This window comes from Phyllostomus hastatus, unplaced genomic scaffold (assembly GCF_019186645.2).
Source record: "Phyllostomus hastatus isolate PE091 unplaced genomic scaffold, TTU_PhHast_1.1 phas_contig_64, whole genome shotgun sequence".
NCBI lineage: Eukaryota > Metazoa > Chordata > Mammalia > Chiroptera > Phyllostomidae > Phyllostomus > Phyllostomus hastatus.
The window spans coordinates 7995491-8022201 of NW_025333928.1; the positions used below are offsets into that span (position 1 = coordinate 7995491).

The 26711-nt window shown below is 54.1% G+C and overlaps 1 protein-coding gene across 4 annotated transcripts in view; it reads left to right on the forward strand.

Annotated features, from left to right (window-relative positions):
- The window catches only part of LOC123825528 (interleukin-4 receptor subunit alpha-like), a 35330-nt gene extending 19573 nt beyond the window's left edge, over positions 1-15757 (forward strand). For all 4 annotated transcript variants that reach the window (XM_045848999.1, XM_045849000.1, XM_045849003.1 and 1 more), the window contains exons 5-10: positions 688-839; positions 5970-6126; positions 8781-8880; positions 10682-10757; positions 12634-12683; positions 13512-15757. In XM_045848999.1, coding sequence (XP_045704955.1) covers positions 688-839; positions 5970-6126; positions 8781-8880; positions 10682-10757; positions 12634-12683; positions 13512-15009 — 2033 coding nt within the window. In that variant the 3' untranslated portion in view covers positions 15010-15757. The remainder of the gene's footprint in view (positions 1-687; positions 840-5969; positions 6127-8780; positions 8881-10681; positions 10758-12633; positions 12684-13511) is intronic.
- Positions 15758-26711: the final 10954 nt, after the last annotated feature.

The window sequence follows — 26711 nt, forward strand, 5'->3', positions numbered from 1 at the left end:
GCACCATTCATCACTGTGTGTCCTTGGGTGAGTCACATTACCTCTCTGAGCCTCGGTTTCTAGAAGACAGTTGTTATCCCCATTTTGCAATTGAGTAAACTGTAGAACAGAGAAGGCAAGTAATCCGCCTAAAGTAACACAGCTACTAAGCAGCAGAGGAATCTGCCAGGTTTCATAGAGCTCACAGCCTCCACCACTCCATCAGCAGTTCCTGAAGGGCCCGCTCATCCCGCTGGTGGCTGGGGTATCTAAATTGACCTGTGAGCAGACCCACAAAATAAAATAATTCTTACTTATGGATGTTGATTTTGATGCACTTTATATACTTGTGATCTCACTGATCTGATTGCTTAAAAAGAGACTACGTTTTTTAACACATGAGTCAAAATAAAGAGAAACACTTAGTGAACGACAGCACACGGGTGTGGCCACAGTGTGCAGGACGACAGAGGGGACACCGAAGCCCGGGGACCTTCGCTCGGGGACCTTTGCTGGGCACAGTCCGAGGTCGCTGGAGGGAGGCGGTCATGGCAGCAGCGTTAGCATGAGTGTCGGGGCTGTGCCTCTGTCGTGACCAGGGCTGCGTGGCACCATACAGCCGTGCCGCACGGAGGCGGTGCTCACCAGAAGCCCCTCGGGCCGGGGCCCGTGGCCAACAGGCCCTGACCAGACGCCGCTTCTCCGCAGTGAAGCCCAGGGCCCCCGTGAACCTCACAGTCGACACCGACGACTCCCACTCATGGTGGCTGCGCTGGGGCGACCCGTACCCTCCTGAGAGTTTCCTGCACGCCGAGCTCTCCTACCAGGTCAGCGTTTCAGATGAAGACGACCCGGCGTCGGTGAGTGGGCCTGTGGGGGCTCTGCAGCACCTCTGGGGACTCAGGTGGGTGGAGACGCAGGCCAGGGGGTGGGATGCGGAGAGGACAGCTGCGCTGACAGCAGCCAGGACCAGAGTCCCAGCTTCTGCCGGGGCTCTGTGCCGGGCCAGCCCCTCCACCCCTCGCCCGATGCCCAGTGCATGGAGAAGGGGCGATATTTCTGGGCCTGCTGCCTGTCTGCAAAGGAAGGCTCTGGGCCACGTCTGTGTTTCCCAGGGGCCAGGAGGGACACTGGGATTTCAGGAACAGGCTTAGAGGACCGAGTCCCACAGCGAGACAGTCACTCAGCATCGTCTCCCTCCCGACCCTGACTGGTGAGGGGGTCTCGGATGAGCAGACAGGGCCGCTCATCCTCCGTGCGACGGTGGGAGGCTGCGGGCTCAGACCCTTCCCCCAGAAAACAGGTTTGGCCATAAGGTAAAGCCAAGCCGTCTCGCCGGGCTCTCACTGCGTTTACTTTTCCGAGACACCCGTGGCATCCGATGCTTGTGTTCCAGTCGCAGCGGAGGCAGCGGCCCCTTTTTTTTAAAGGAGCGTGTTGGCGCTCTGCACACGCAGAGCTGACTTATGGGTGAAGTGACTGACGGCAGGCCGCACGCAGGGAGGGCTCGGCCCCTCTGGAGGGTGGAGGTCCCTTCCTGCCACCCTGTTTCCCCTTGGACATTCAGCTGGAGGACATCGGCACACCTCCGGCCCCGCACCCCGCAGTGCTGGGCTCCGATACCTGCCCGGCCACTTGCCGGCTGTGTGATCTTGAGCGTGTCCCTTAACCTCCTTGTGCCTCAGTTTCCTCATCTCTACCCTGGGGATAACGAGGCTACCACTCCGTAGGGCTACTGAGAGCACAAAGAGGGTGACAGACAGGCCCCCATGCCCGGCACGAAGAATGTCATAGACACCCTCCTCCTTTTCTTCAGCGGCCACAGGCCTTGAAATCCCCATCAGCTTCACCCTACCCCACCCGGGCCTGTAACGCCCTCCGTCAGAGTTGTCGAGGGCCCGCGCTGGGCCGTGCCTTCCTACTGGGCCCCGGCTGGCCTGCTCTCAGCCGCCAGGGCGTGGGCTGCAGAAGTAGGACACCCCCACGCCAGTTCCGTTGTTGCCGCTTCTCTTCCTGGCCAAGCCAGGGAGGTGGTGGGTGTGGATTCCCATCTCTCAGCTGTGGTTCCCTCTCAGCCCTGGGCCAGGATGTGGGCCGGGAGCAGGAGTGGGGCCCGCGCACTGTGAGGCTCAGGGAGCACTTGGGCCGGGGGGAACAGATGCCAAGGGAAGAGGTGGGTCCGGTTTTGTCCATTAGTCTTCTTGCATCCTGTGCCTGTTCAGGGTGCAGCCTGGACGGGAGAGAAGTGTCCAAACAAGGGACGGATTTGCCTATCTTGGCTGGACCCAGCTTCCAGGAGTCTACCTATTGCTTGGCCTGGCTTTATTCTGCGTTGGCGTCGTTTTCAGGCAGGCTCTGCCTCCACATGGCCACCATGCCCACGAGCAGCTCCAGGCCTAGGTCCCAAGGCTGCAGTGGGAAAAGTTTTTCTTTCCAGAGAGTCCTACCAAGAGTCCTGGGCTTGGGTCACTGGGCCCGGCTGTGGGCAGGAAAGAGGGTGCTGGTGCCATGCTCTGGTTGGCCAGGGGTGAGTCACGTGCCCATCTCTGGACCTGCAGGTGTGGTCAGCTCCACCCAAGCCAGATAGGCTGAGAATGAGGGGGGTGGTTCCCCAAAGGAGACTCCAGGGAGGGGGAACAGGGACTGGGCTGGCTGGAACACAGCCTGGTTTAGGACCTGGCGCCAGACTCCAGCCAGTGGCCAGAACTGGTCAGTGGGCCTGTAGGTGCTCAGGCCACCCCAGGCCTCAGAATTCCAGGTCCAGCTTCTCCTGTTGCTGGTAGGGCAGAGCCTGCAGAGGCATTCCTCCCGCATGGCTCCCTTCCCAAGGTCAGAGCTGGACCTGAAGAATTCTTCTTATTTGTCATTGGCCAGAGCTGGTCACATGCTCCTGTCTAAGCAATCAAAGGCTAGGGATAGATGGCCACAATTGGTTTAGACCAGTGATTTTCAACCTTTTCCATTTCATGTACACATAACTAATTACTAAAATTCTGCAGCACACCAAAAAATATACTTTTTGCCGATCTTACCTAAAAAGTATAATTTTGATTTATTTACAAAAAAAGTAGTAATTACCTACCCTTTTTGCTCTAAAGCGACTTTTTAGAAAATCAGGTGCCTGTGTTTGTATATAAGAATTTCTGTTACCAAGAATTAACCAATAGGACTTAACCTTATGATGCAACGCGACCAATAAGATGCAACTCTTTTATATGACCTATACATTTACGGTTCAAGACAGGGCATTCACACCGGACAGCTATTGTTCTGTTGGCTGTTGTCATTTTTTTATTTGACAGTCTAAGGGAAAGGAGGTCAGTGCCCCTGACTAAATAGTCAGGTATTACATGTTCTTAAACTTCTTGCAGTGCACCAGCTGAAAATCTCTGGTTTAGATCAATGAGGATTAACCCTAGAGCTGGAGACAGAGGCTTGCCTGCCCTGAGCTGTGGGCACCTGACCCCAGTGGCACAGATTCTGGACTGGTGTCCAGCCGTATTTGCTACAACACTGCAGACAGCAGCTGTGGCTCAGACTGAATGGGGCCAATTCTAAGAAGAGATATTAGAAGCTTATTGTAGGATTTTGGAAAAGGAGCTACTCTTTGTCCTGGCTGACTTCTAGACAAGGTTCCGTGGTGGAGGTGGAGTTTTGGCCTCAGCGTTGAAGGATGCACAGGAGTATCCTAGATGAGGGAGGAAGGGAAGGCTGGGCCAGGCAGAAGGAACAATGTGAGCGAAGGCCTGGAGACATGCAAATTCATGGCATGTCTGGGGGTTACCGGGAGGGGGGAGTATGTGGGGCAAAAAACACAGGAAATGAGGCCACCAGTCCATTCCAGGCCATAACGGCCATACTCACGGTCACGAGGTCACTGTTTCTCGTGTGCCTGTTCTGTGTCCTCACGACATCGTCACCGACGGCTGTGAAAGCCCTGCGGGCAGGACGCTCGTCTCCATTTCAGTGACGAGGACACTGAGGCCTGGAAAGGTGGGTCCCTCGCCCGGTGGGGTCCTGCTGCCAGGGGAGCGGGGCTGGCACCTGCCGCAGGACCCAACCTCCAGAGCCCGCGCCGTCTCTCCTCCCAGGGTCTCTCTCTGAGGGGTCTCCCAAACACCTGGCCTTTTCTTCAAAAACCAACCACAAAGTGTTCCTTGGAAGCTTGATTTCTCTGTCATTCCTTAGCAACAACATATTTCCCATCGTCCCACTCATCGCCAGCGTGTTTGGTTCCTTCGGTGAAGTGGGTCCAGCTGTTGCTTCCAGCATACCGTGTGTAGAGCGAGGAACACTGAGGCTGAGAGTGCTGGCGTCTCAGCTCTGGTCTGCGCAGCTTCCACCCTGTCCCCAGCTCCCCGGGAGCTCCAGCTTCCCCAGTTTCCCCAGCAGCCTGTCAAGGTTTTGCTTCCTCGTTGCATAGCCTCCCCTCAGCTCACTTTACGCCAGACCTTTGTCCTCAGCGCTTTCCAGCCCAAGCGGGAGCAGAACTGCGGGAGCTGCCAGCACCAGGAAGGCACTGCGGGGGCCAAGGCGGAGGGAGAGCCACAAGGGGATCGGCCCCTCAGGGAGAGGAGCCCCAGGCAGAGGGTTCAGGCCATGCACCTGCTGGCAGAATTGATCTTGAACACAGACTTTGTTTCATTTTTTATTTTATAAAAGTTTTTTAAATAAAGTAATATTTATGTGAAGTAAAAGTTTCAAATAATAGAAAAGGACTTCGAAGGAAAATGTGTTTCTCTTCCACCGACAACCTCCAGTTCCTCTTCCCAGAGGCTGACCACTGCTCCGCCTCTTGCCAGGGGGGCGGGGAGGCTGGCTGGAGCAGGGGGAGGGTCTGAGGCATGTGTCTCCTTCTGGAGGGGGTGTATGCCTGTGCAGGCAAGCGTGCGTGCTCATCCACCACTGAGCCCACTGCTGCATAATAGCGACAGCACACAGTTACTGCCCCAGTTTCGGGGGGTCGGGAGTCTGGGCACAGCTCGCTGGGTCCCCAGCTGCAGCTGGGAGTTGGCCAGGTCTCATCTCGCCTGAGTCTCAGCTGGAGAAGGGTCACTCCCAAGCTCCCGTGATGTTGGCGGCATTCGGTTTCTCGGGGGCTATCAGACCGAGAGCCTCAGGTTCTTGCTGGCCCTTGGCAGGAGGCCTTCTGCAGGCCAGCCAGGGGCAGAGAGAGGTGTCGTGGCAAGCTGGGATTGCAGCCTTGCATAGCACAGCCACGTGGGCGCAGTCCCACACACCATCGCCTTTGCACCGCCTGTCGGTTAGAAACACGTCACAGGTCCCACCCACACTAGAGAAGCCGGACCACCCAGGGGCGTGCTACAAGGTGGGGGACTCTCAGAGTCTGCCCACCACCATTTTTTTTAACACAAAAGGCAGCAGACAACACGTACTAATCATCATCTCGCCAGTGGGGGCCGGTGGGCGGGGCTGAGATTCGGGGCCAGTGAGTTTGGGCTGGACCGTGGAGGCTCTGGGAGCCCACGAAGGAGAGCGAGGGGCACAGCGACTCTGTCTGTGCTTCAGGAAGGTCACTGGCACACTCCCTGCGTGCCAGGCCCCGTCCTAAGGGCTTACCATTTGATCCTCACAACAACCCTGGGAGGTAGGCACTTTTATGATCCCCATTTTGTAGAAGAGGACATCAAGGACCAGAGAGGCTTTGTCACTTACCTAAGGTCACACAGCCAGAAAGTGACAGGAGGGACCCTTACCCTCAATTTACAGATGAGGAAACAGTCTTTCTTGCCCAGTCATGCCGTGTGGCCAGTCAGTAGGGGGTTGGGAGGGCGGGGGAGGGTGCTGTCTGGACCCGTGCCCTGCCACTCTGGTGGAGGTGCCAGATGATGCCGGGGTTGCAGGAATAACCAAGTACCCAGGCTGGTGGCTCTTAACCACCGTGGGGTCCGCCAAGGTCAGCAGCCAGAGTGGGAGCTGGTGTTCCCCTCCCGCAGCTGGTGCAGTAACATCTTCCTTTCCTCCACTAGTGCACAGTCCATGACGTGACCTACAGGGAGCCCACCCTCCGCCTCCCAGCCAGCACCCTAAAGCCTGGGGCTTCCTACCGCGCGCGGGTGAGGGCCTGGGCTCAGAGCTACAACAGCACGTGGAGTGAGTGGAGCCCCGGCGTCACGTGGCTTAACCGTGAGTATCTGTTGTGAGTCCTGAGCACTCAGAGTCTCTCCTCCCCACTTTCACTCTGAGCAGACGCTCCCCCTGCCAAGCAGCTGGGTTTCTGTGTCAGAGGGCGCCTCTAGCTGGAGGGCACAGGGTTCAAACTGACCCAGTGCACTGGCCCGGGTAGGGAGTCTGGGCTGCAGGAACGGACAAGCCCACAAGCCCGTGCGTTAACGCCGTGCAAATGTGTTTCTCACCTGGGTAGCCGTGGAATAGGAACTTTGCTGGCCTGTGGGCGGTTTTCCTCCTGGAGGCCCCACCATTCTCTAGGGCAAAGATGATGAACCCTTTTTGTAGCATGGACCCCTCCCTTCGGCAGTCAGGTGGAGCCTGTGGAGTGCACCCCACTCAGGATAATATTTTTAAGTGTATGAAATAAAATACATAGAGTTATAAGAGAAGCTAATATTATTGAAATGGAATTATAAAAATATTTTTAAATGTATTATCTGGAAATATGTGCTTCTTTATTGACACATTGAAAACAAGCTCTGGTGGCAGTTCCCATAAACACTAAGTTTCCTGAGTAGACGAGCAGAAGGGATAGTTCATGGTCTGGCAGCTGTGATTTCTGTTGGGAACTGAGTGAGTGATGCTGCTCTTACTGTGGTTTGATCCATCCATTCCTAACGGGAGGAAATGCTAGGTGTCAGAAGTTAGTGAAAAGTGAAGGTGTCATTTCTGTCCCGTCCAAGTTCCCAGACCCTTGAATTCTACCTGCAACCTCGTTGGAGGTATGTGGACCCCAAGTTAAGGGTCTCTAAGGGCCCTGCCGTTGCCTGCACCCAGCCAGCAGAAGGGGAATGAGAGCCGGGAGACCTCATCTGCTTCTTAAAAGCCTTAGCCTGGAAGCAACACACATCACTTCCTCTCATGCTCTATTGGTGAAACTGGCCACATGGCCACACATAGCTGCAAGGGAGTCTGGGAAATGTAACCCCTCACTTAGTAGCTGCATCCCTAAAACAACACTTTGCAACTTCATCACATGACTTTTGCAATAGAAATATTAAATTTTCTCACATAAAATGAAGTCTTACAAGTGGACCTTCCCAGGTTTATATAGCAGCTCAGTGATGTTGCCCAAGTCTTGTCTTCTTTCCTCCTGCCATCTTTAGCATGGTAGTGTTTTATCTGTAAATTTGTCACCTCATGGCCCCAAGTTGGCTGCTACACATACCCTCAGATCCCAAGGACCAATGGGAATGAAAGGCTGCTAAAGGGAATGCACCTCGTTCATCTCTCATATTAGGAAGCAAAAAAAAAATCTTTCCAGAAGCTTCCCTAGCATACTTCCCCTTGCATCTCATTGGCCAGGCTGTCACATGACCTCTTCCAACTGCAGTAGAGGCTGGGAATTTGTGTCTTGAAAGGGGCCTAGGACAATTGTGATTTGCCCAAACCTTAGGGTGAGCACATTGCTACCTGGCAAAGAAGAGGGGGAGGTAGGGAAAGGGAGGCTGCCTCAGGCATCGCCTGCTTAGTGGGGAGAGTGGAGGCTGTTGTGAACATTCACTGAAAGACAGATTCTTCAGAGTGCTGGGCACAGTGGTGCTTGGCAGGTACTCATGCCACCCACCAATCCATCCACCCATCCACTGCTCGCCTTGTTCCGAGGATGTCTCTTCGCCCACCTGTCTCCCACGCTGGGCTGTGAGCTCCGTGGGTAGTGTCTACCCTGTGTCTGTGTCTCCAGCGCCAGAACAGGGCCAGGCGCCCAGCAAGCCCTTGGGAAAGTTCTGTTGAATTGATCTGATTCTAACGTTGCCTGGGGAAGGGACGGGAAAGGATGAGAAATAGCATGTATGGGACATGTGCGGTGTGCCAGACACGCATTCATTATTTCCACAAGTATTTCTTGAGGCCCTACTATGTGTCTGGCCCCACGCTAAATGCCGGAGAATCAGCAGTGACCAAAGCAGACAGAAGCCTCTGTTCTTGTGGGACTGGCGTTCTGGAGGGGGACGCAGGAAATAAAGAAGTGAACCCAAGAGCGATCAGAGCTAGACCCAGACGGTAGTGAGTCTGGGAAGAAGTGGAGCCAAGTGGGGCGTGGGGTGATGAGGGGGCACCAGCAGAGAGGGTGCGGGGGTCCGAGCAGGCAGCAGCGAAGTGAGCACGGGAAGGAGCCGGCCGTGTGCAGACGGTGACGGCGGACGCCGGGGGGTGTGCCGGCACTGTTCTGGGTGCGGAATGGGTTCAGTCACGTGACCCGCCCGACCCTGTGAGATGAGTGCCACTGTCACCCCCACTGCGCCAATGAGGAACCGAGGCTCAGAGGGTGTGCAGGGCTGGTCTTGGGTGAGGATATGGCAGTTGGGTGCTGGACTCAGGTGGTCCAGGGTCACTGCCCTTGACCTCTATGCTCCAAGAAAGAGAGCAGCAAATTCAAGAGCCTGAGGTGGCACTGAGCTTTGGAGGAGCAGGGGACAGCGAGGACCAGTGTGACAGGGGCTCAAAGCACAAGGGAGGGAGGAGGGGTTGAGGTGGAGGGCTTGGTGGTGGCCAGATCATGCAGGGTCTGGGAGGGCCCTTTCCTGAGGCCGGGTCTCCAGCTCCGGGAAGTGGAGCCGGGCTGCGCCCAGCATGATGCAGGCTCACGGCTTCCCTCCCACTTCCAGACCACACAGGGTCCTGGGAGCAGCACCTCCAGCTTGGCGTTGCCGTCGCCTGCATGGTCATTCTGGTCGTCTGCGTGTCCTGCTATTGCAGCATCATCAAGTGAGTGCGGGGCCTGCCCCTTCGGGGTGCGCAGTGGGCAGGAGTCCCTCCTCTCATTTATCAGCTGGCAATCCTTTGCTCCACTGTATATGTTTATTGAGCAGCTGCTGTGCGTGAGGCACTGAGGCAACAGCTGAGACAAAACTGACAAAGACCCTGTGCTCCTTGTGGGAGACAGATGTCAGCTGGACAAATAGCCACACCGTTTCCATGGCAACCCACGGCTGAAGGAAGTGTAACCAGGGGAAGGGCAGGAAGGTTCCAGGTGCTGATGTAGGTGGGGAGGCCAGGGCAGGCCCTGACTGGGGGATGAGCTGGCCTGGGTAGGGCTGGGGAAGGGACTTCCTTTGGCAAAGGGAGGTGGATCGTGCCCAGGGTGTGATCTAGGCAGACAGCGGGGGGCATATGACAGGAGGACGAGAACTCGAGACAGTTGCCCTGGCAGAATCAGGAGACCGGGGTTCGGGTTCCGGCCCTGGTGCTGGGCAGCTGTGTGACCGTCCGCCTTGGGCTCCTCCTTTGCGGGCTGGGATGTGGTGAGGACTTACTTCGTCAGCTCTAAGGGCGCCAAAAGAGTCTCGGATCGCGGTGGGCTGGAGGGCAGGAGGAGCCTGGTTCCCAGTGAGGTTGAGCCCGAGGAAGCGTGGCAGCTCACAGCCTCGGTACCCCCATCTCTGAAGTGGGACTGGCGAGCCCTGCCCCCCACGTCAGGGTCGGTGGTGGCTGAGGGCGCCCGTGCTCTGCTGGGCGCACATTCAGTGTGCAGGGATTGCAAGGGGCTGCCCTTCTTGTCACCGACACCTCTTAGCCATGCTGGGCCGGTCTTTTCCCCTTCAGTTTCCCCACCGCCTGTCCTTCCCAGCCCCACTCACCGTGTTCCAGCTCTCCAGTCTCCTCACTATTCTTTGAACCCACCAAGCAAGTTCTCTCCGAGCCTTTGCACTCACTGTGCTCCCTACTGGAAAGCCCTTCCCCAGGCATCGCCATGATCCCTCCTCTCCCACCTTCAGTCACCACTCAGAGGTCACCTCCTCAGGGAGGCCCTCCCGGGTCACAGGCTCCATTCCTCTGTATTCCCTTCTTTATTTTTATTCATGGCACTTAATGCCATGGCACTTAGTGGGGTGTCATGTGTTCATTTCTGTATCTGTTTGTCTGTCTCCCTCTTCTAGAAGGTCTGTGAGGACAAGGCTTCTGTCTGTCTTGTTCACTGTTGTGTCCCTGAAACCTGGCACAGTGACTGGTACATAGTAGGTGCTCAGTGAACACATGTTGCCTGACTGAGCAGAGTCAGCAGAGGCTCGTCCAGGGGGAATCTGAGGACCTTCCCTCTTGGAGCTGACTCTCTGTGGCTCCAGGCTGACCCAGGGAGAGTGAAGGAATCTGTTTCTCCTGGGCTTCCTCAGCGTCTCAGGCCGGCCTGGCCTCTCTCTGGCACCTTGCCCTCCGCTGCTCCGTGGAGGGGATTTTGATGGGGAAGCCCAGAATTCCCTGCAGCTTGAGTCTCTCCTCCTTCTCTGGGGCTTGTTCCCACTGAGGATGGAGACGTCGAGTGAGGACCTCTGTCCTGGGTGGCAGAATGCTGGAGCACGGCCCGGCTCTTCTGCCTGTTGACTGGCACTTCCCCCTCTGGGCCTCAGTCTGCTCCTCTGTGAGTGGGGTTGGCAGCAGAACCTGTTTCATGGGACTAGGATGAGGCATCCAAAACCGATCAACGTGGTCTCTGAGCCCTGGTAAGAGCTGGCGACTGTGGTCATTGTTATGGGAGGAGAGACCAACACCTTTCCCTTTCCTTTCTCAGGATTAAGGAGTGGTGGGACCAAATCCCCAGCCCAGCCCTCAGCCCCCTCGTGGCCGCTGGCATCCAGGAGCCTCAGGTAGGAGCGTGGGTTGGTGCCGATGCTCCAGACTGCCTGTATCAGGAAACGGGATCCGGGACGTGTGGGGCGTGGAGGACACTCACCGGCTTCGGGAGTGGCTCTGAGCAGCCAGGGACATTTCAGGGGAGGTGGACTCACAGCTCAGTATGGTCGTTAGGAGCCCCTCTGGTCTGCTTCCCCTCCCCTCTGCTCCGCTTTCGTGGCTCCTTTTTCAGCCTTCAGTGGGTTCCTCTCAGGTTGGTGTCTGGGTTCTTTCCCCTGCCCCCACTGGGAGGAGATGACCCCTGAGGTCACCTGCGTGTCATCTCCTGGGGAGGTACCAGGGTGGGCGGCCAGCAGGAGAGGGAGGCGAGGACGCATTTCCTGTGTCTTCCTCTCTCGGTCAGGAAACTGCTGCCAAAGTGCCAGCAACCCCTCCTCGTTCTCATTGGCCTGAACCATGTCACGTGCTGCTTCCCAAACCCTTCCCCTGTGAGGAGTGGGAGTGCCTGAGACCCACCAGGTGGCCACCCTGGAGCTGGGGGCGGGGCCAGCTTCCCCAGTGCGAGGGCCTGTGTGGTTTGCCTGAGACGTCAGGGTTCTCTAGGAAGGAGGGGGGCGGGGGTGCAGGTCCTGTCTAGAAGGTCTGAGGGTTCTCAGCTCTCCAGGGACCCTGTGGCAGGCTCTGGAGTCCGGTGGTGCTGGCTTTGAGCCCTGGCTCTGCCACTTACCCGCAGGGTGGACTTGAGCAAGTGGCTTAACTTCTCTGAGCTTCAGTTTTCTCATGTGGGTTGCTGCGACCAGTGCAGGGAGGAGGTCCCTGGCAGAGGGGGATGGTGATGGGAGATTAAGAAAGACACAGACAGTTTTAAGGAAAATTAGGGGTTGGTGGGGCATTGTCCTCTGATGGAGAGACAATGACCCTGAACATGGTCTCTGTGTTTATTTTATAAGAGTTAGTTAGATAAAGCTCAAGGATGTTTTGTAGACTAAGAAAAAAACTGCAGGCATAATTGCTCCGTTCCCAGGCTATCTAAATGGTAAATACTTCTTCTGCAAAAGTTACAGTCGCATTCAGCTGAAGCTTGTGGTTAACTATCTCCTTCTTAACCCCTGTGGGTCCTGGCTGTTGTCACTGCTGCTTTGATCCACCTTGCAGATACAGTCAAGTGTGGCCTTGCCAAGCACTCAACCTGAGCTTTGGTGCCAGCCTTCACCACCCTCCACAGTGGGTTATAGCAGTGTTTATATAACAGGGCAATGCATGTAAAGTGTATATTACAGGGTCCTGCACACAGTGTCATTTATGTATCGGTCAGCTTTTGCTGTGTAACAAATGATCCCAAACCTTAGTTGAAACCACAGCCATGTCTGTACTCTTGCTTCTGCAGGTCGGCTCAGCAGCGGGTTTGGGTGGGGGAATCAGGGCCACGCCAGGTACGTCTTCTCTGGGCTGGCTGGTCCCCAGTGGCTTCCCTCACAGGTTGGCAGTTGTCTGGCTCTCACCTGGGGCAATGGAGGTGACTAAGCCTTGTGTCTCTCGTCCTCCAGCAGGCCGGTCCAGTTGGCACAGTGTCACTTGTACCACATTCTATTGGCCAAAGCAAGTCACATGGCCAGGCTGGATTCAAGCGGTGGGAGGAGCTATAGATGACTTGTGGCCATTTTTCCCATCGGCCTCAGCAACTTAATATTAGGGTCGTCTCACTAATTCTCAGGGAACTGAGGCTCAGAGGGCCGAATGAGCTGATCTGACCTCGGACTGGGTGATGCCAAGGCTCACAGCCTTCCCTCGGCGCGTCGAGGCTCGCAGTGCTTCCTTTCCCAGCATCGCCGTGCGCCGGGCGGGCCGAGAGGGCTCTCCGCTGCGTCTCATTGGCTGTCTCTGTTCCAGGTGTCACTGTGGGAGAAGAGGCCCGGAGGCCAGGAACCAGCCAAGCGCCCGTATGTACATGAGCCTCGGGCACACCCTGTGCGGATTTGGAAGGGTTGGAATTGGTGTGGTGGGCGGGGGGTCATAAGAGGGGGTCCCACTCCCCTCCATGTCTGCCTTCTCTCCCTTGGCACTCAGCACTTCTCCTTCAAGGGGCAGCAGGAGGAGGAGTGGCTGGGTAGGTGGGCTGCTGGCTGAGCCCCGTGCATCGCCTGGTGTGTCAGGCACGTGCTGAACCCCCTTGGGAGTGCACAGTCCGGCCCGAGCGAGGCTGGTGAAGTGGACTGCCAGTGCAGCTGTGCCAGCTGTGAGAATGCTGAGTCACTGCACACTGGTTGGCAAATACCACTATCCTAAACCCTTGAGTGTGCCGCCGCCACCCTGGCCTCCTTAGCTCCCGCCGAGGGCCTCCTGGGCCTACCCACAGTCCAGTAGCTAAAGGGTTTACACCTGGCACAGCAGGGGAATTCGGGGCGCCAGGAGCCTCAGGATCCTACAGCCATTCTAACTGGTCATTACATAGGCTGTTTGGCGATAAGTATTCTAAATACCATCATCCCTGACAAAGTGTTTTCCTTAGTTTATAGATGAGTTTGTACTAAGTACCAGGTTGTGTGCTGGTCTTCAGACACCCCAAGGGAAGACACAGGCCCTGCCTTCAGGGAGCTCCCAGGGTAGCAGTAGGACAGACTGGTGGGTTCTTGGCTGTAAAGTTAGAGAGCATGCCTGCGATAGGCAGACATCAGCCCAGGGAGATACTAAGCTGGGCTGTGAAGGATGAATAGGAGTTTTCCAGGTGGAGACACTGAACCCTGACCCATCCATCTTTGCTTCTGCAGGCACTGGAAGACTTGCCTTACTAAGCTCCTGCCCTGTTTGCTGGAGCACGACACGGAAAGGAGTGACAGTTCCTCCAAGGCTGCCAGAAAGAGTTCTTCCCAGGGGCCTGGGAAACCACCGTGGTGTCCTGGGGTGGTCAGCACGAGGATCCTCTCGCCAGAGAGCGTCAGCGTGGTGAAGTGCGTGGAGCTGCTAGAGGCCCAGGTGGAGAGTGAGGAGGAGGAGGAGGAAGTGGAGCAGGAGAAAGGGAGCTTCTGCCCGTCCCCTGAGAGTGGCGGGGGCAGCTTCCAGGACAGCAGGGAGGGCATCGCAGCCCGGCTGACAGAGAGCCTGTTCCTGGACCTTCTTGGGGCTGAGAATGGGGGATTTTGCCCGCAGGGCCTGGGGGAGTCCTGCCTTCCTGCACCTTCAGAAGGTGGGAGTGCTCAGATGCCTGGGGCTGAGTTACCAAGGGAGGAGCCTTTCAGCCCAGAGTCGGCCCCTCTGACCCAGAGCCCCGCCTGCCTGGCTTTCCCAGAGATGCCCTCTGTCGCTGTTGTCGTAGTCGCAGACAACCCCTTTTACCGCAGCTTCAGCGACTTCCTGAGCCAGTCCTCAGGTGCAGGAGAGCTTGCCTCAGACACACAGCTGTCCGAACTCCTGGGGGGAGGGGACCCCAACATCCTCTCTGCTCCCCAGCCCTCTGAGCCACCCGCTGCACTCCAGCCTGAGCCAGAAACCTGGGAGCAGGTGCTCCGCCGGAGCGTCCTGCAGCACAGGGCAGCCGCAGCCCCCGCCGTGGCCGCCCCCAGCGGCTATCGGGAGTTTGTGTGCGCGGTGAAGCAGGGCAGCGCCCTGGGCGGTGGGTCGTCGGGCTGCAGCCCTTCCGGAGCAGCTGGGTACAAGGCCTTCTCCAGCCTGCTCACCAGCGGTGCCACCTGCCCAGGCACACCTGGGGTTGAGGCCAGCAGCGGGGAGGGGTGCTACAGGCCCTGCCAGAGCCTCACTGCTGGCCCCCCTGGGGTTCCTGCCCCTGACCCCCTGTTCACCTTTGGACTGGACATGGAGCCGCCTCACAGCTCTCAGGACTCACTCCTCCCAAGCAGCTGCCCCAAGGGCCCCTGTGTGGAGCCAGTGGCAAAGGGGGAGGACCACCAGAAGCCCCTGCTCTCCCTGGAGCTGACCACAGACCCCCTGGGGGACGATCTGGGCAGCGGCATTGTCTACTCAGCCCTCACCTGCCACCTGTGCGGCCACCTGAAGCGGTGTGACAGCCAGGAGGAGCACGGCCAGGCCCAGGTTGTGTCCAGCCCCTGCTGTGGCTGCCATTGTGGAGACAGGTCCGAGCCCCCAGTGAGCCCTCTGAGGGACCCAGACCCCCTGCCAGGTGGGGTTCCCCCGGAGGGCAAGCCCTCCCTGTTCTTCCAGCCTGGCCCTGGCAAGGCTCAGAGCCCGAGCCAGAACCCCCAAGTGGTGGTCGTGCCCCCTGCAGGGCCCACGTGCACGAGTGCATCCTAGGTGCGGCCCCCTGGTTGCTCTGAGTGCCTTGCCTGCGCCTGCGGACGCCTCCCCGCAAGGCAGCCCCGCTGTCAGGTTGCCACCTCTTCGGTCCATAGCTTCTCCCGTTTACTGTCCCCTTCATGCCTGCCCAAGGCATATTTTGTCCATCTAGGCCCTCACTGCCCATGTCTTGCCCAGTCCTGGGACCAGCTGCTGCCATGTCACTGGCTTGGACACTGAGCCTAGAAAGTAACCCCGCCAGCAGGGGAGGCCTTGGGAGGCCTGGGAAAGAGATGGGAAAGTGAGTCCCTGGGAGGGTGGTTATTTGCCCAGAGGTGCCCATTCATTCAACAGAGCTTCATTAGGTTGACGCTGGAGGCAGGATCTGGGCCGTGGGGGCTGCTTAGTCAAGGGGGGTGACAGGCCCACAAAAGAGAGTGATTACCAAGCAGTGAGTTTGCTGTCAGCCCTGCACAGCTGTAAGGCTGGGGGCTCCTGTTAAGTGTGGGGTCCCCAGAATAAACACCCAGCTCCCTTGGGGCCGGTGTGTGCCCCCATGGACACGGTTGCTGGCAGCCACGAGGCTAGAGGGAGAGCCTCACGCCTGTGACCCGGCTGAGCTGGGCATTCCAGGCGCCGACACCGGGCACGTTCAGCCTGCACGTTGGCCCAGACCTGGGCTTCGGTGGCACTTGTGTGTGCGCATCTCAGAGCTTGTTGAAACCCGGGTTTGTATTCGCTGAGGAGGGTGGGGTGGGAGGGGCGGAGTTTTCTGTAAATAAAGGTTCTGTGTCTCTCGTCACTAGCGAAGCAAACACACTGCCAGGCACCGTGGTCAGTGCGTCGTCTCTACTGACTCACAGAACCTTCCCATCCAGGGAGCCGGGCCCAAGAGGTTAAATAACTTTCTCTCTCTGCTTGGGTGTCCCCAAGACAGGGGTTCAAGTGCAGTTAGTTGATTTAGGAGGTGCTCCCAGGAAACTGCCTGGGGAGTGGGGCAGGAGGCAGGGAAGGGCAGGAGGCACTAAAGGATGTTATCCAACAGTGTCGGTGTGGGCAGCCGCCTCCGTCCTGCCGGCCGCTTTGGAAAGCTGCACACAGCACACGCCTGCAGTGTCCCTGCCAAGGGTGGGGGGCTGGGGTGTTTGTCCACCCACTCCCATCACCGTCAGATGGCCACTTTCAGGGGCACCAGCAACAGCTGCTGCTCTGCTTTGCCGAGGTCACACAGCTGGTTGGTGGCAGGCCCATAGCTGAGCCCGGGCAGTGTCTCACCCAGGCACTGTAGCTGATCTGTTCTGGACATCCAGGTAGGTGGGGCGGTGGAGTGGGCTTCAGAGGCAGGCAGGGAGCTTAACCTCCTATGTGATCATTGTGTCCCCAAGTAGCTGCTTTGTCACCTTTGCAAGGTGAGGGGCTTGGCCGTTTGAGGTTCCTTCCTGCTCTGGCATTCTGCACAATGCACTAGCGGTGGCGGGGAGCTTACTACCTTACATGCAGCCTGATGTTTGTTAAAAATGTCTGCACTGTGCTGAGCCCAAAGCTAACCCTTTAGCTGCCAGAGCCACCTGCCCCCTTCACACACACAGTTTGCAGATGGGGAAACTTTGCTCTAGAGAGGAAGAGGGACTTGCTAAGATCAACAGTGAATGGTGGAGCCTGAACCAGCCATAACTGTTTAGTGCTAAGCGATATGTTAGATGCTATATATCCACTATGTCAGCACTAGCACCCAGGTCCAATTATCCCAATTTTACAGATGAGGAAGCAGGCCTTGAGGTTCAGCTTAGGGCTGCACAGCTAGGGATGCCTGGAGTCACATTTGAACCCAGGCCCAACTGCACAGCTCCTGGCCCCCAAGGGACGCGGTCTCATGTACAGCATGGCACCTGTCAGGTGTCTACTTTAACCCACTCTGCCTGAGCATCGTCTCAGAGAGTCCAATTTAAAAGTTAAGCAACAAACAGAGGGAGCATCTTTGTGTGGGTGGCAGAGAGGCAGTTGGGTGGGGAGTCCAACAGAATGGAGGCCAGAGCCATTCTCTACTCAGGATTTTACACGAAAGAGACCCGAGTTGTCGGCTCAGGCTGATGGTGCAGGATTAGCTGTACCTGGGGAGGCTGGGATGAAGACTTAAAGACACCTCCCCCGTCTCTTACCAGGATTTTAATCCAGCCTCCCAGTCTCAGGAAAACTGGAGAAAGGCCCCTGTTCTTGCTTCCCCACACCCCCATTTGCAGCTTAGCACAGGGAAGGAGGAAGCAGAGAGCAGGACAGCCACGCACTGGGTGCTGAGGACACTGAGTGAGACAGGGTCCCTTCCCTCCTGGACAGTACAGTTCAGTGGGGGAGACGTTAAACAGAGAAAAGGAAACATTGCAAATACTGATAGGTACTATGAAGAAAACGGTCTGAGACACGGGGAGCTATAAGGAGGTGACCTGAGCTGAGCCCTCGGTGACTACAAGAGCCAGGATGGCCTAGGGGAAGAGCGTTCCGAGCAGAGGGTGGAGGAGCACGGAGGCCCTGAGGCACGAGGAGCTGGCACACGCACAGCACAGAAAGACCGGCTGCAGCTGGGGAACCAGGGACAGTGGTGGAGACGAGCCTGACCACAGCGGGCACTGGGGTGAGGAATTTATATTTTGGCCTGAATGCGCTTAGCCCCACCCACTGAGAAGCATGGGCCAATAGGCACCAGTCTCTCTTCAGTCTCCCCAATCCCAGAATGCAACCCGTCCCTAAGCTGGAGCCGCTGGGAAAAAATGGAGCCGCTGGAAGTCTTCCCCAGCAGGACTCCGCCCTTGCGCAGGTGGAGGACTCAGATTCCCCCGATGCCAGCGCCCGGAGTGGTTAACGTCCTCACTGCTGCTGTTCTCACTCAGGGGTGCAGTGACTCCCACCAGGAATGAGTTGATTGGCACGGCGGAATGGCTGCCTGCCAGGGCCTTTCTTGGAATTTCTTCGACAAAAGACTTAGAAATCCCCTTAAATTCTAGTCCTTGCCCTCCCAGGCACGAGTCTCCAAACTGGGCATGAAACCCCAAGGGTCTTGGGGCGTGAAGCCCTAGACCCCTTCTCTGCTTTCTATGTCCCCTTTATCCTGCCTGTGCCCTTTTTTTTTAATTTATGAAAAAGGAAGGATAATAAAATCTGTGTCATAGGGCTGTCTTAAAGACAGTCTCCATAGTATCGTCTTCACCATCTCTTGGGTTTACTCCAACCTGGCTGGGGCATGGGTGATGAGAGTCAGAAGGTACAAACAGCTTAGAAATCTACAATTCTCAGCCCTGGCAACTGCTCCAGGCTTCCTTCAATCTTCCTGTAAGTCTCTGATGGCTTCCACTGCCATTGGTTAAAACTGAGTTGGGAGCCCCTAGCTTCTGCCCTACCTGGGTGTCCCCCCTCACCCTCTGGTGCCGTCTGGCTTATGCCTACTCCTTCCCTGGTCAGGACTTCTCCACTCCAGACCTGGCAATTCACTCCACCATTCAAATATTTAATAATGGAAAGGCAATTGTCAAAATATATTTCTCAAATTATGAGCATGGATCAAAGTTTGATTTTAGATTTACAGGAAGGAAACCAGCAAAAAAGAGAACACTGATTCAAAGAACAAAAATCCGGAAGTGATTTTACAGCAAGACAGCTGAGTGTCCGGGGCGGTGCTGCCCAAAAGAACTTGACCTCACACTGCCCATTACGGTGATAGAAACTCCTCACACTGCCCATTACGGTGGCCACTAGCCTGTTTGACTGTAAAGCATTTGACATGCAGAATGTGTGACTGAGGAAATACTTTTTAAATTTTACTGAATAACCTTTAAATTTAAATAGCCACCTGTGGTTAGTGATTACAGTGTTGGACAGAGCAGGACTAGTAGCTCATTTCAGTCCACTACAACTTGATTGTCTCAGCGTGGAGGGAGAAGATCGAGAAAGGCGCAGGAAGAGAGAAGACGAACATGGGCTGCACCAAATGTCTGCCTGGAGAGCCACGAGGCGGGCGTCTAGTGGATCAGGTGGGCCCAGCCCAGGTTTGCCGCCCCCTCCACCCCCGCCAGAGCTGGAAGCAGGCGATGGGTGTGGGCAGAGCAAGATGCTGGCTGCGCAGTTTCCCAGCGACCCCTCGAGGCTGGGCCGGAGGTCGGGCGGCTCTGAGGGGCCTGGGCGTGGCCGGCCTCTGGGGAAGGCTTAGCTGACCCGGGAGGGCTCCAGAGCCGTAGATTCCGGTGTCCCGGTGCCCCGACTCCACGTATCCCCACCTTAATTTTACAAAGAGTTTTCCTAGGTGCTGTGTGCGTTTGCTTTAGTTTTTTTAACCAAAAAACTGGCTTGTTTTTTTTCTGATTACTAAATTGGCACGTGCCAGCTTCCTCTGATTCAGAGAAAACCTAAAGGTATAAATAGGAAAGAGAAAACCACCAGAAATCCCACCCCTGCCCCAGCACCTGGTACATGTGGGCGTCACAGATGAATGTTTCTAAATACGTATCTAATCTCTGTTAACATCCTGTTGAATAACTTTTCTGATATTTTCCTACAAAAGTTATTTTAAAAACCCAGCACGAGGTTTTGAGCCCCCAAGCGAAGCACGACCTCACTGGCTCCTCACAGCAGCCGGGACGGCTGCGTGGGACTCGCCCATGATGCACCCTGGCTCCTAACCACCCCCATATCCTTACATCCGGTTTACAGGGGAGAACACTGAGACTCAGAGAAGCTAGGGCTCTGCCCTCATCCTGCCTCTTTGAACCGGTCTTTGCCAATGGAGCTGTGTGACCTTGGGCAAGGTTCTTGACCACTCTGGGCCTCAGTTTCATCCCATCGAAGACAAGTAAGAGAAGTGCCTGCAGCCCACAATGCTGGGGTGAGGAGTACACGTCACAATGGGTGAAGGCCAGGCAGCGCCAGCTTCACCTGTGATTAACTTGCCTAAGTTACCTGACTACAACAGCACAGCGGCTGAAGCTTCCGCAAAATCGCACTTTCTCCCACTAAGTCTGCTGACTAGCTGGCCAGTGAAGAGGCAAGCCGCATCAGAGTGGCTGGAGGCCAGCTCCTTGGTCCCTGCTGCCCCCTAGTGGCCCACTCTGGCCCCAGTGCCTGTCTCTGTTTCGCAGCTCCAGGTCCAGGTGCAGTCCCAGGGTGGTGCACCCAGAAAACCAGGCCTGGGAGATCCCCACCCGTGCAACCCCACCTCTCTTTCATCTCTGCATTTCTTCCCCACCAGCTCCAGCACTTGACAAACGGGCTCAGCTAACAAACATTAGGACCTCCTGTTGCTCCAAGGACTGTGAGACGTGTGACATGGGGCCAGTCATGTAACCTCTCTCTGCTTGCTTCCTCATCTGTAAAATGGGAGTGATAATAGCACTGACCTTGTGGACGGACACACTGCTAGACTTAAATATGTTAATACACGTAAGGCTCACAAAGGTGCCTGCGCATAGCTAATGCCTGTCCAGCTGTTTGCTAGCATTCTTCTCATTACACTGAGTCGATCTGTGGGTGTTGTGGAGGTGAGGGTATAAAACATAAAGGAAATAGCCCTGGCTGGTGTAGCTCAGTGGACTGAGTTCTGGCCTGTAAACCAAAGGGTCACCAGTTCAATTCTCAGTCAGGGCACATGCCTGGGTTGCTGACCAGGTCCCCAGTAGAGGATGCTCAAGAGGTAACCACACATTAATGTTTCTCTCCCTCTCTTTCTCCTCTCCTTCCCCTCTCTCTAAAAATAAATAAATAAAATCTTTAAAAAGTACAAAAGAAATAATGGCATTCTAAACTTCATGTTACTTTTTGTAAAAACGTCAGTCTGGAGCAATAGAAATCCCAGACAAATGGTCCCAATGGCATCATCCCACCGACTCGCGTCTGTGTCTGTCCACGGGACTTGCAGGCGTTGTCCACAGGCAGGGGAGTCGCAGTCCGTGTGTGCACAGAGGTTTGAAGCCTTCGTTTCTCACCATATGGCCACGCACATTATATCTACTTTCTCTTTTTTAAAAAGATTTTATTTATTTTTATTTTTAAAGAGGGAAGGGAGGGAGATAGAAAGAGAGAAACATCAATGTGCGGTTGCTGGGGATTATGGCCTGCAACCCAGGCATGTACCCTGGCTGGGAATCGAACCTGCGACACTTTGGTTCCCAGCCCACGCTCAATCCACTGAGCTACGCCAGCCAGGGATATCTACTTTCTCTTTACGTATTTTGTGTAGGGTCTTGCCCGACTCTCCTTCTCTCCTCCCTGCAGACCCAAGTTGCCGAGCTTCCAGCAGGTCTTTCCGGAGGAGAGTGAGACAAGAGAGACAGCGATGCACAGAGAGAGGATGTTAAACCAAACTTCTGACCCTAGCTCTCGATGGCACCTGACCACAGCCACAGAGTGACCCCTGACTCACACTGTGGACTGGTTCTTGACCCACACTATGGACCTGTTTGTGATCCTGGCTGCAGACGGACCCAGGCACTGCTGACCCCTAGCCCTGGCCGCAGACTGGTCATTGACCCCAGCCAGAGACTGATCTCTGACTCGGGCCGCCCGCGTCCCTCACTGACACCCAGCCCCATCTGGGAACTGGCGTTACTTGATTTGCAGCTGGAAAATTCAGCTTGAGTTGGGTAACATATCTGTCCGTCTGCCCTGCCTCTCTGCTGCAGAACCACAGGGCAAGCTCACAGTTCTCCTTTTTAACCAGAGACAGCAGCATCGGGAGAAGGCCCCTTTGCCAACTTCCTTCTGCTTTGGACATGGTGTCTGGTGGTCGGTCTGACACCCATCTTGTGACCACGAGGGGGCAAGCCCAGATGTGAAAGGCAGTGTTCTGAGTATGGCGCAGTGGGAGAGGAAAAGAGCCTGCATCCTTGATTACTTCAAGTGATCAAATCAACCTCTGGATTCTTTTAAAGATTTCATTTATTTATTTTTAGAGAGAGGTGAATAGAAGGAGAAAGGGAGGGAGAGAAACATCTATGTGTAAGAGAAACATCAATCATCTACCTCCCACACATACCCCAACTGGGGACCTGGCCCACAACCCAGGCATGTGCCCTGACTGGGAATCGAACCAGCGGCCCTTCACTTTGTGGGATGATGCTCAACCAATTGAGCCACACTGGTCAGGGAAGGATTCTCAAATAAACCATAGACTTACTTGTGTTGAAACCACTGTGGTGCTGCTTTGGCAGGTACAAAGCAGTCTTAAATATCATACATAGTAGGTGGAATAATGAAGCTCCAAAGAAATCCACATCCTAAGCAATTTGAAGATACTAAAATGCTGGCTTTGAAGATAGAAGAAAGGGCTATGAGTTTAGGAATGCAGGTAACCACTAGAAGCTGGAAAAGTGAAGGAACAGATTCTCTTCTGGAGTACTTCACTGACACCTTGGTTTTTAGCATGCCCACTCCTGATCTGGGTACCAAGTGTCACCATTTTGTATTCTTATCTTTTTTAAAAAAAGAAGGCCTGTGTTTTCATTTTGCACTGAACCCCTCAAATTGTGCAGCCATTTCTGACATAAGGTCATTTCTTCTCTACAAAATTGACCTGCCACTCCTTCTGGACCCCCAAAACACCAACACTGCCCCTCTACCCGCCACGTTTTTCAGCTTCTTCCTTCTGTGGCTTCTTCCCATCACCATGGTAATCTGTCCTCGTCCCTTCCATCTGCAAGCAACCAGATTCCCTCCAAGGTGCCTACCACTTCACCCCCCCCCCTCTCTTCTTTCCTGCCCAGACACGGTCCTTGGTCCTTGAAAGTGTCTCATCTCTGTCTCCGCTTCCTCCCTGCACTCCCGCTCCTCCATCCTCAGCTCTCTGTGCAGAAGCCACTTGCACTTCTGCCACGAAACTGCTTCCACTGACGTGGCCCCCAAGTGTGGGGGCCCTGTTTCGTCCACATCTTCCCACAGCACAAGCCTCTCCTAGTTCCTGAGCCTCTGCACCGCGTGGTGCTTCTGCTGCTGGCTGCGTGCCCTGCTCAGGCCCATTCCCCGGGGTCTTCTCTGCCCTCCCTGAACACTGGGGGCCTCAGGGCCCATCTCAGACCCTGCACACACCCACACTCAGACACATACACACTCCGTGGGCAATCTCATCTGTTTCGTCTGCTTCCACAGAGTTAGCTGCAGCCTTTATGAAATCTACTGGAGTTTCATGAGGCAGGGACTGTGTCACCCAGCACCCGGCACAGTGGCTGGCACAGAGTGTGCTCAATAATCAACTGTTGAACCAATGATCTCTTCTGGATAGATCTCCGTCTGAACTTCCGACCCGTATCTCCATCCCAGTGTCCACATCTTCCCACCCGGACGTTTCGCACGTCCCTGTCTGTGCACATCACCCCCCCCCCAACGTGACATGTGTGATGAGATATCCTGTATGTTATCAAGCCCTTTACTGCCTCCCGGGTCTCCCATGCCTCCCACACGGAAAGGTGGATTCCGTGGGCACCGAGGTTTCTCCTCGGTGGGTTCACTGCCGTGCCCCAGGGCCTCAGAGTGGGGCGTGCTGCACAGGTGAACAAGAAGTGGGTGTCCCCACACCTCAGACCCAGTGCACCCCAAACTGAGCCCTCTGTGTGCCCCACCCTCCGCCCCTGGGTCCCGGTCCCAACTGCTAAAGCTGAAGAGCAGGCATCGCCCCAGCTTTCTCACCTCCTCCCTCGCTCCCCAAGGAGGAGGTTCCGGGGGCGGGTTGTCTGTCCTAGGGCCCCTCCAGCAACTCTGTTTGGACAAGTCCGCCTCCTCATTTTTCTCACCGGGAATTGTGCAAACAGTGCCTCCCTTCTCCAGCACTCTCCCACCATGACCGGAGCCGTTTCCGTGACCTTGCCCTTTCCCTGCTCACGCAGCTCCCAGCTCCCAGGCCCCCAGCAGCAGGAAGTGCAGGGCACATGCCCCCGGGGCAACACCAGCGACAGGCACAGCCAGCCCCGGGGGTCCCTAAGATGACGTTAGGTGGCACACAGCTGTGCTGTGTGAGGACATTGTAGCATCCAGCAAACTCGAGAACAAATATCGGAGACTTTCAGGGTATCAAAGATGTTACTTTACTGGCCAAGTTTAACCTGCGCAGGGGCGAACTCTTAAAGTGTCCAGCGACACAGTGCCCACAAGGAGCTGCAAACGAGAGCCGCGCTGAGCGCTTACAACTACGTTCTTATATATGGGCAGGCAAGCGTTATACAGAAGCAGACGTGGCAGTTAGTAATTCGCTTACAAAGACCACGCGCGGGAATTTCAAACCAAGCATTCTTTCATAAGGCAGGAAGGCAGGATGTTTGTTCATTAACCTAGTAATCTCCTGGCTCTAGCTAGCTAGTTTTCTATTTTCTCATTAAAAACTACAAAGCACTGCTTATCTAGCCTACCCAGGGGCGAGCGTCTGCTAGACACAGGATGTTTGCTTTAACTGTACTTTGTCTCTTTTATCATTTCTTTTTAGCTACAATGTGGTTCTTGTCTATTAAGGTTAAATTTAGTTCTTAATTTCCTTGTTCCCAACAGACATGGGTGTGAAAGGGCATCAAACCAAGAAACTGATTCCTTTTTCAATTCTTTCTCCCCTTCTGACTAGTCTTCCTTACACTACACCACATCCACCTGGAGTTGCAAAACTCCTATTTTACTTTTAACTTATCTTCTTTTTGGTTCTCTACAGAATTGTTATAATTCATGAATACTTTATTTTGTGAAAGATTTTATTTATTTATTTTTAGAGAGGGGAAGGGAGGGAGAAAGAGAGGGAGAGAAACATCAATGTGTGGTTGCCTCTCACGTGCCCCCTACTGGGGACCTGGCCTGCAATCCAGGCATGTGCCCTGACTGGGAATCTAACTAGTGACCCTTTGGTTCACAGGCCAGCACTCAATTCACTGAGCCACACCAGCCAGGGCTAGATAGCAATAACTTTAATGTTTCAAGGTAACAAAGAGATTTATAAAACCATTTTTAAATACACATAAATATAATTATTCCTAAAAAGTGAACCTAAAACAACTGTTGTTCTATTTACATATATATAATTTACTTGTTCTTAATAATCATGTTTAGATTACTCATGAGATTTTCATCATACCAAGTTTTTTTTCTGACAAATTTTGCAACAGACATGGATTTATTTGACTAATAAACCCAGGTAGAAAAAAATATTACACTTAATTCTGATAACTCTAAGGGCATGCCTATTTAACCAAACCAAACTCAAACCTCTTTAATATCAAACATTTCCCTAGAGAGTGTGATTCTCAACGGTATTTGAGTTACTTTATATTTTTGAGAATTTTTATGTAAGTACTTCTTTAAGTCAATTAAATAGAGCTCTTTTACAAATTAACAATACCACATAAATAGAAAATACATAATATACATGAACATATAGACAGAAGCAAAGAGAAAAACTGCTAGCCTTTGTTTTAAAATTATTACCATGAGAAGGGTATAATAGTATAAAAGAACAGTTGGATCCAAACTGTATTTCTGACAGATGGAATTAGGGTTATCCACTTAGATGACTAAAGATTTTTCTTATTAACATTTTTGGAGAAGACATTTAATCTTATGAAAGCTATAGGCTAGATTTTGAGCAAGTGTATTTCTATTGCTGTTTGTATTTTTTAACTTCTTTTTTTCTTCAATCTTATAAACAGAAAGTAGTAAATATAGATGGGATTGAACAGCTTTTTAAAGCTGCATTTCTGGTTTCACAAAGATTTGTATGGTGGGGATAAATAACTGCTCTCAATACCCCCACCAATGTGTGACGTGACATCTCAGGTTGATCTACCAATCCAACTAAATCACACCTAATCTGCTTCTTTCCCGCTGGGGACATAGAAATGTTTTAGCTTAGGGGAGAGTGCCTATCAGGCTCAAATATCAGCTTCTGATCAAATTATTTTGAAATTATATTTTGCCTTTTACTTTATTATTATTTTTTATCCTCACCTGAGGGCATGCTTATTGATTTTGGAGAAAGAGGAAGGAGGGCAGGGGGTGGGGGAGAGAGGGAGAAAGAGAAAAACATCAATGTGAGAGAGAAACACTGACTGGTTGCCTCTCATACCAACCCTGACTAGAACTGGACCCACAATTCAGGCATATTGCCTGACCAGGAATCAAACCTGTGGCCTTTTGGTTTATGGAATGATGTCCCAACCAACTGAGCCACATTGGCCAGGGCGATTTGGCCAAATTTTTTATCATAGTTATTAAACTCATTTAACTTTCTTGTCAGGTTTCAGCAGGGACAAACTAAATATTTCTGGAAGAATTAAACAATTTCATGGACTCAAGAGGGTGCAAAGATTATGTCAATGTTAGGACTTATAACCTTGTAGAAAATTTTTATAAGAGTTTATTTGATAATATTCCAGCCAAGATGGAGGCATATGTAGAAACCCTTCACTTCCTCACACAACCAAAAGTAGGATAACAACCAACCAATCGGTGGACAGAGGACTCACAGCGAGGCAGTGGACCATGTGGTCAAGGCTGACTTAAGGGAAAACTGAGACTTAGAACTGGCTGTGGACTATGGCAGTTGCCCAGGTGGGAGAAACTCCCAGGCTGACACAAGAGATCATTGGAAAGTGAGCTACAGACGAGCAAGTGAGCTGCACTGTTCCCTCTCTGGCCCCTCCCCCACAGGCAGTGCCACAGCACAGCAAGGAGAGTTGCCCTGCCTTGGGTAAATACCTAAGGCTTCACCCCCT